This window comes from Urtica dioica, chromosome 10, assembly GCF_054948205.1.
Source record: "Urtica dioica subsp. dioica isolate 48M chromosome 10, U.dioica_male_clone48M_v1_H2, whole genome shotgun sequence".
NCBI classification, from domain to species: Eukaryota; Viridiplantae; Streptophyta; class Magnoliopsida; order Rosales; family Urticaceae; genus Urtica; species Urtica dioica.
In genome coordinates, this window is record NC_142765.1 from 21,023,293 (window position 1) to 21,032,657 (window position 9,365).

General features: G+C 37.3%; 1 protein-coding gene across 10 annotated transcripts; it reads left to right on the forward strand.

The window, feature by feature from the left end:
* The first annotated feature begins 5,599 nt into the window (after positions 1-5,599).
* LOC149383932 (uncharacterized) lies at positions 5,600-9,365 on the forward strand. Of its 10 annotated transcripts, none has more exons than XM_089629610.1 (9): positions 5,600-5,809; positions 5,958-6,062; positions 6,534-6,588; positions 7,330-7,461; positions 7,784-7,852; positions 7,944-7,964; positions 8,222-8,335; positions 8,442-8,481; positions 9,012-9,365. In XM_089629610.1, exons 4-9 carry the CDS (start codon positions 7,397-7,399, stop codon positions 9,132-9,134), a joined length of 432 nt encoding a protein of 143 aa, XP_089485736.1. In that variant the 5' UTR covers positions 5,600-5,809; positions 5,958-6,062; positions 6,534-6,588; positions 7,330-7,396; the 3' UTR covers positions 9,135-9,365. The 10 variants fall into 10 exon arrangements, with proteins under 10 accessions (XP_089485736.1, XP_089485735.1, XP_089485737.1 ...); XM_089629609.1 differs by having other exon boundaries at positions 5,963-6,062; XM_089629611.1 differs by lacking the exon at positions 5,600-5,809 and having other exon boundaries at positions 5,824-6,062; positions 7,784-7,853; positions 7,951-7,964.

Consider the following 9,365-nt stretch of genomic DNA (forward strand, 5'->3'; position numbering starts at 1 on the left):
TAATTATGACTATGATATGATGATAGGAAAAAAAAATGGAGCGGTTCTCACCCTGAAATAAGTACCATTGATGATTAGTCTCTGAAGTCTGGGTGATCCAGCCAGAAACTTGACCAGGTTGTAACCGCTGATCAAATCCAATGCCTTCATGATAAAATTACATACATTGAAGCAGAAAAATGGGAGATAAACAAATCAAATATATAATTTAGGATTCCTTGAAAAAAATTAGGAGACAGAAACTTGAACATAGAATGAGGTATAAATAACTTTTAGTATTCAGGGGGATTAATTTTAAATTTTAGTAGATATATAAGAGGGACTAAGGAAGGATTAATTTTACTTACCTATCCATCAGCCCATGACGTGAAGCAGCAGTTCTCCAAAGCTGGGCAGTTTATGAATCCGTCACCAACGAATTCCAAGCACTAAAAATTGAACGATTTCAAGCTTAGCGAATCTACGTCAAAGCCCAGCCCAGCTATGTTGCCTTTATAGAATTCCAGGGTCAGAGTCTCGAGCGCGGAGGAGCCGGAGATCATGCTCTGCAGTGATTCTCGGGCGATGGTCATGCTACGGAGTTCGAGGGTCTTCAAACACTTAAACCTGCGGAACGTGAAAGGAAGTGTTAAGTGACAATTTACGAGATCGAGATGGGTCAGATTTTTCCACGAGAGAAGTGCAGAAAAAGGCATCGTCCAGGTTGCTACATATCCGACAGAGAAGTCCTCGATCCGACGGAGAAGTCCTCGATCGGGTGGTTGGAGAGAAGTAGGGTCCACTTGACAAAGTCGTCGATGGAGGCATAGCCATTGCCGTGGACAGAGAATTTCTGGATCCGGCCGGAGTGGAGTTTTAGGACCTGATCCACATGTGATACGCGTGCCTTTTTTTCTGTCCCAAAAATATGATCGACATTGCATGTAGAAAGAGAGTCTAGAGATCGATTTCCATGTGTTCCTCCACTGTGTGGACAAGACGCTCGTCTTCACGGCATCTCCCCATAGGACTCTTGATCGTATCCATTTTCGAGCGTTCAACCTCTGCATTTATACAAAGGCCTGTAATGATTGACGGATATGGCAAACCATGTCGTTCATTAGTATAGTCGAGACTCTTCATCCAATGATAGATGAATCCACCGACGTTGATAGAATGACCTTTTACGATGTAGAGCAGCACCTGGATAAGACCCTCGTTGGAGTGCTGAAGTGCTTAATCGAAAATAGACGAGCGCAAACAAAGTAAATCCAAGCTTTAGCGATCCTGGTGAGTTGTTCACGCTTGAGTACCTTTTTTTTCCTTTTTCAAGGACCCAATCCTCTCCCGGAATGCACAACACCCTCGCCATCTCCTCGTGGCTGCAAGTACTTAACCATTCCCGATAGTCCTTATTGTCGAAAGGCACGTCTGGGGTCACAACCAAATCGTAGATAACTCTGACACTCACATCGACCTTTCTAGCCCAGACCGTCAAAACATTTCGATCGTTATCCGGTAAGTTTGCGTAGAATTCGTACATGAAGGTTAAGTTCGCATCGAACTCGGGTACGGCACAATACTTCACTTAGTCATGACTTTGAATACTGTTTCGGATTAGCATTCCTATTTCGATGTTAGTGCTCACATTGAATCCCCGCTCAGGGATCACACTACGCAACGAGATTTTGTCGTAGCGTTCCTCCGCGGCCTTGCTAGTGAAGATACTTGTTTTATAATTAATCCGCTTCGGGAGATGCTTGACGAGCTCACTTTCTTTTACCTTTACTAGGACCTTTGGAAGAGCTCGGAGCCATGCATGGCGCCCGCCGGAGTTTTGGTTCGAACCATTTTTCACCTTTACAAAGCATAATCATAAACAATTCAATCTCAACATCTACAATCAACATAACCATTTTAAATACTAGCTATGTCACAACAACCACAAATTCTATAACAATTTCAACTCAATTTAAACATAACAATCTCAAATTCATAAACAATTCCAACAATCACAAATTTGTAAACAATTTCAACAATCACATATTCATAAACAATTCAATCTCAACATCTACAATCAACATAACAATTTTAAAAACTAACCTATGTCACAATATGTCTAACCAAGATCTTAATTTCATTTTAACTTAAATTCTAACTCAAATTCATTCTAACTCAAATTCATTCATAATATGTCAAACAAAATCTTAATCTCGTGTTCTAACTAAGGAAAATCAAACAAAACCCTAAATTTGTGAATTAAGAATCAAACAAATTCGGGAAAACAACATGAAGTTCGGGAAAACAACATGAAATTCATATCAACAACATGAAATTAAAGCTATAACCACCTTAAAAAACATAGAAAATCATACCTTGAAAAGTTTAAAAGAGAGGGAGGCGGCGATCATAGAAAATCATACCTTGAAAAACATAGAAAATCATAACCTTGAAAATCATAGAAAATCATAACCTTCCTCGACAATCGCCGCTTCGCCTTGGTTCTGTTTGTCTTCTTTTCCACGCTTCCTCTCAGGGCAATTTCGACGAAAGTGACCCTCTTTATGGCAATGGAAACACTTGTAAACCTTCTGTTCCTTACCATTGGAGCCTGGAGATTTCGATCGATTCGATCGATTCTTGGACTTGCTTCGATGAGAGTCTTTGTTTTGATCGCGTTTCTCGGACCGGCCTCTCGCTACGAGTCCTTCGGCAATTTCTGAATTCGCTTTGCTCTCCAATTGCTTTGACTTGAGAGCCACCAAGACTTCATCGAGAGTGAGCTTTTCTCTGGCGTATTTGATAGTATCTACGAAGTTTTCATAAGCCTTTGGCAAGGCGTTGAGAATCAGGACTGCTTTGTCTTCGTCATCAACTTTCACATCGATGTTCTCAAGATCGATGACGATCTTTGCGAAATCATCGAGATGCTCCGGAATGGTCTTCTCGTCGTTCATCTGAAAACCAAACAGCTTTCCCTTCAGGTAAATCCTGTTCGAGAGAGTCTTCGTGAGATATAGGTTTTCTAATTTCTTCCACACACCCAGAGCAGAGGTTTCTTTCGATACTTCTCTCAGCACTTTGTCGCTGAGATACAAGATAATCGTGTTGTACGCCAATTCTTGAATTTCCTCGATTTCTTCAGATTTCATCGACTCTGGGAATGTCTTCTTCTCATCAAGAACTCTAGCCACCTTCATCTGAACCAGGATGGCCTTCATTCTTTGCCTCCACAGAGAGAAATCACCCTTGCCGTCGAAGCGCTCGATCTCGATCTTGGAGACGCCCATTGATGCTAATCCGGAGGGCTCTGATACCAATTGTAGAATCTATACACTTCAATTGCGGATTATCTTAGCACACAACGATCCAGATCAAAGACTAAGCGAGATTCCCTGTTTTGCACGCAACCAAGAAATTGCAGAAAATGAAGAAAAAGACACTTTGTTTATCCTGGTTCGATCAAGAAAAACGATCTACGTCCAGTGGCTTCACTATCGGCGATGACTCAGAAAGAGTTTACAGTTACACACTCAAGAATTCTCTCAGACACACTCAGACAAGATTCTCTCACAAGCAGTTGATCTAAGCCTAGATTCAACTAACTTCCTCTCAATTCTTTTTCACTCGTGTTTCCCCAATTCTTTGTGTTGTGTTTCAGTAACCTTTTCCCAACCCCTTCACTAGCTTATATATGCATAAGACTTGCCTAACACTTAGCTATACGACAGAGAGACTTTATAATACAGTCTGATGTCGTTTACAACAAAACTGTGCATAACAACAAAACTGTGCCTAACTAACTTGTTACTTCCTGTGCAAGTAATGTACTATACAAGAGTTCAAAGTCAATATTTACAGTGCTATTATAAATTAGTATTGCAAGCAAAGCTTTTAGTTTTCGCAAGTGTTTGTCACATGGGAATTGTAAAATCAATTGAATTTCCAAGCCGGAGAACACGAAAAAATAAAAATAAAAATAAACTCTGTTTTCGGATAATGCGCTGAGAACGGATCTGCAAGCCGAAGTGGTGAAAGATGTTCGGGGTTCAGAGAGCGAAGGATGTTAGTTTGGCCCTCTTATCCCAAGGGAAAGTCTAACAGCTCGATGGTGTCGAAAAGAATTGTAGCATCAACGAAGCTTTATTCACAAATGGGCTCGTGTGATTATTGGCAGAGGCGGATATTTGGGTCTTTAAAGTGGATCCCGGGATTCAATGTTGCGCTAAATGGAGCAAAGTTCGAAACTTGTTTCTATCAGGGACTTGTTCGAAGTTGCGGACAATGTTTTGAAGATAATAACCCCATGCAAATGATAGTTGTGATTGACTGGTTTTGGAACTAATAATTGGTAGTGGTTCACTAACTCTGCTCGGCGGGCTGTCTTCTGTGCAAAGAGGATTGCGTTGAGTTCGTAAATCATTTATTTCAGTCCTAATGGTGGCGTGGCTACTTACAAATTTTTAGGCCATAATGGCGACGTGGCTACTAACAATCTTACAGTAAGTAATGTGTTAATAAAACTTCATGTGGAAGTTTTATATACGTCGATTTAGTCTTGTAAATAACATCTCGTGACCATTTAATAAAAACTTACAAAACGTTGACTAAATGACAAAATTAAATGTTTCATACGATTATATATCTCTATTGAACCCATAAAGTAATTACAGACGTGTTTTGTTGGCTAAGAGATAGTGATTTTAGCCGTCGGAGAAGCGCGCTCCAATCGCCCCACTTTCTGGTGGAGGACGAGAACATCATCATGAAGTTGATGGCTATCTCGTCTACCATCGGTGAATTCAAAAGCATGAGCTCCACAAAGCTAGTCTCCTATACCGACCCTTTGAAAAATTTCCCACTCTCGATTGGCAACCGTTTTGCATGACCAACTCTGATCAACCAAAAAAATATCATCATAACATAAGAGTCATAGTGAGCAGTTATGTAACCAAAAAATAATGAGATTGTCCCGAGAAAAGAATTATACACTAACAAACCAAACTAAAAATTTAATATCATTTAAATTCTCTCTTTTTACAGAATTATACACAGATAAGAGTAAATAAGTTGTTTATTCCACATTACTATTTTTTTTTTTCAAATTAGACTAATCTAGGAGTATATAGTTACAAACATTTAACTAATAGTGTCAATTTTGTCACTATTAGTTACATGTTTGTAACTAAAAAGTTTTAGATTTATCTAATTTGAAAAAAGTTAGTAATGTAGAATCAGCCACTTATTTAATCCGACCGGCGTCCAATGTGAAGTTCTCGAAGATTTGGGACACAACTCAAGAGCAGGAACAAGGCTACGGTATGTTTGGTGCTCTTAAAGTAGATATCAACGGACATGCAACGAAGATTAGCGAGCAGAGCCGGAAGCTCAGTAGGTATTACCCCCGAGGCTAAATACTATATATATATATATATATATATATATATTAATATAATAAGTCACAATGAAGTAGTTACTATTCATAGACTATTCATAATTCTTTTTAGCCAATTGTAATTTGACACGTCATTGTTAATATTACCAAGTTCGAGTCTCCTTTTTAGCAATTGAACCTGAAGGCATTACTATAATAATAAATGATTGCCAATAAATTAATACGTTTTATTAACATTTCATGTAATCGTTCAACAGCCTTGGCGATTGACAGTACTTCAACCATCACCACCACCACCACCGGAGGACCGAAGCTCGAGAACTTTCTCGACGGCGATCAAACCTCAACTCCAACGGCGTAGCAACGCCGGCGACTGAGATCAGTCAAACCGCCGCAAAAGATAGGCGATTGATTCATGCACTGGTTCCCATCTAGGTTTTTTTTTTTTTTTCCTCTAACCGTCCCAAAAGACAGGCGATTGATTCATGCACTGATTCCCATCTACGTTTTTTTTTTATTTTCTCTCTATAATTCCAGCCCGACTTGTTTTTTTTTCTTCAATGATCGAATTGTGGCTCACCAGCGAAGGCAACAAGGACGGAGGCTGTGATCGTCGTCTTCATTGAAGATTTGGACTTTGCAGATTTTCCACTCCAAAATGACCTTGCGTCAAAGCTAATTTTCATAGGTATCTTTAGCTTTCTTCCATAATTGTGTCTATATAATTAAATATCTATGAAAAAAAATAGTAATTTAAATATCATTATACGAGGTTATTTTTCAACCCCTTCTCCCCTTTCTCTTTCTACAAGCTTATTGGTATTGTGTTTTTTGTTCCTTATCCATGGATTTGATTGCCTACATATTCCTATTGTACAAACTTGTGTAAGCATGTATAAATAAACATCTTTGCACTTCCTTTTGTAGCTTAATCCTCTATCTGTCTCTTGACGAACAATGCTTTTTTTTTTTTTTTTTTTTTTTTTTGTGCTTTCTCTCGGTCGCTATAACATCTTTACGGTTTATTTTTATTTTAGAATGCTTTTATTCCAGAAATTGTTGGGAAAACAATCACATGCTGCAAATTTTTACCTTCTATTTGTTGGGTCTATCCCACTTACTTTCCTTCCCCAATTGGTCTGTTTTTTTTTTTCAGCAGATCTAGAAACATCCCATCATCAACGTGTATCGGAACTGCAACGCCTTCGATCAATGTATGTTTTCCTGTCCTGTTGAATTTACTACTTGCGTGTGTGAAGTTATTTACCACTATATGGCACATTGGAGCGGCATGCAATTTTTTTATTTTTTTTATTTTTTATTTTGCATTTCATGGGTTGAGGTCGGGAATGAAGACCGACACTACCTCAACTAAGCAACAGGGCTATTTGTGTGCGACGCCGCATCAGCATCTTCAATTGAACTTTTTTTTCATATATATTTTGTTTTGTTTATGCACCTCGTGAACAAGATGTAGTTTCGGGAGGGGAGTAATTTTAGACGCCTTGTAGGATTAGAATGGGTATTAGATTCCTTGTAGAATTAGGAAATGGTAAGTTAATAATTTCAATTAACTAATCATGCTGTAATATAAATATAAGTCAATAGATTTGTCATTATTGTTTGCGATATGAGTAATTCGTTTTAGCAGTAAGATAGGTGTTGTTCTTGAACATCACAACAATTATCCCGGGTCCTATCATAATCATCCTTCAGTTTGATTTTTTTTTTTCCAACTTTTGGCACTTCATGATGTTAGTTTGAGCTAACTGACTTAATCTTTGAGTGTCTCGTAATATAGAATTTATATTTATTATAGAAACTCGAATTGAAGAAAGGTGCCATGTGCATTTTTCTTTTCTTTTCTTGTGAATGGTGCATGCTTTTGTAATATAAAGAAAAAAAGATTATGTGTTATTGGTTTAGAAAATAATTAATTTTACATGAATGAACAGCTTCGGCACAAGTGAGAGACAATGGGTTGAAGCCCAAGTTGAGAATGCTAAACAACAAGCTACTTTAATGGCACTTAAGTCTCAAGTAACTTCAGATGAAGCACACATTCACCTTGATCTTCATACTCTCAGGTACAAGCTTCATATTTTACTCGGAAAAAAAACACATCTTCATAAAATCTTTCATCATATCTTCATCAGATAGATGGTACCAACCCCTATCATCTTCCAATCCAAAAGATAAAAATGCATGAAAAAAAATGTCAGGCTGTTTTCAGATAAGTTGTGTTCAAAATGAAGTGTGAGGATGCTAGAATGGATATCTTAATGCTAACATAACACGGTTTGGTTGTACATGTAGCCCTGTTCGGTAGACAATGCATGTTCTACCCTTTCTTTCAGTTCAACGTTATTGCACATTACTATCTGTATTAAATTGTGTGCGTTTGTGCAGGAGAAAACACTCAGAGTTGGTAGGAGAATTATCAAATTTTTATCACAAGGAACAGAAATTACTGTCTGAGGTTTGTACTTCTAGCAAATCCTTTCATTACAGCCACTGAGCGTTTGCCTAGATTTGACTAACTTATGTGTTTTTTGTCTTGATATGGTTGGATAAAGCTAATCAACTCTAATTATATGAAGAAGCTAAATCAGTTTTTTGGTTACCCTCTGTGTTTCTATAACTGCAGCTTGAGCATTTTTGTACTACTTCATGAGCATTACCTTTCAGCTTTTGTATCAAAGCTGAGTCAGCTCTTTTTGCTTCATTAAATAGTTCGGAGAACGTTTTGTTTGCCTTGTCGATCCGAAGTGCCTTAATCGAAACACTCCAGGTTTGGTCTTTTTCGGGATTTCCCACTCCAAATTCGGGAGGCCATTGGCACCGCTCTCATCCACTCTGTACTTGTAAAACAAGCTGTGATCGTCGTCTACTCTTCATTGAATATTTGGACTTTGCAGATTTCCCACTCCAAAATGACCTTGTCAAAGCCAATTTTCATAGGTATCTTTAGCTTTCTTCGATAATTGTGACGATATAATTAAATCTCTGTGAAAAAAAATAGTAATTTACTCATAATTTAATCTATTCTTCATGCAGTTTTTAACAGGAAGATCGCCGATTGTTACTCGCAGTTCTTTGCCGCAAAGGTAAGTCCTCATTCTTTCTCTCACTATCCCTTTATCGCTCTTTCTGCTTCAAATTTCTTAAATTACTATTTTTTTTTAAATTTCTCAAACAAATTAAATACTCAAACTGGAATGAGACACCAAAGCATGGTGTTAAATGATTCGGAGGTTAGTGCTTCTTAACATTAAGATTTACTTTTTAATAAAAATAACACTTCTAACACATTCTTTTTAGGGTAATTTAGCAAAATAGCCAACTTAAACGTTGAGAATTGCTAAATAGCCAAGGTTTGGTAAATAGTAGGTAAATAGCCATTTTTATATATTTACAAACGTAAATATCAAGTAAATAGCCACTGCCATATTAAGCCACGTCATCATTTATGGCTATTTACTTAATATTTACCAAACCTTGGCTATTTAGCAATATCAAACGTTTAAGTTGGCTATTTTTCTAATTTTTTGTTCTTTTTAAGGCAAACAAGATAAGAGGGACAATATTCAACCAAGATAAGTTTACAAGCTGATCGAGCTTCGTTCTTTCAACCAAGAGCTGGAAAACAAAGAAGCACACACTGGCGATGATCAAGACCAGGAAGACACAGTCCAAAAGAAAGATGAAGATCACTCCCCAACAATATCAACCTCTAACAAAAATAAAAAAATTTGAGTAAAACATGTCTTCTTAAGTTACTTTTAAACTTTTCGATTTGTTAATTTTTCTTTTATTCTATTTGTCTATCAAGACACCAAACTTTTGGCTTTTTATTTACTTATGTCAATTTTTTTTTTTAAGTATGTCATTATATTTCCTAGAAATGTTTGCACTTATTATGAGAGTCTCTCAAAAATTAAACTCTCTAAGTATTATGTATGGTTAAAATATTTAATATCTTAATATTCAT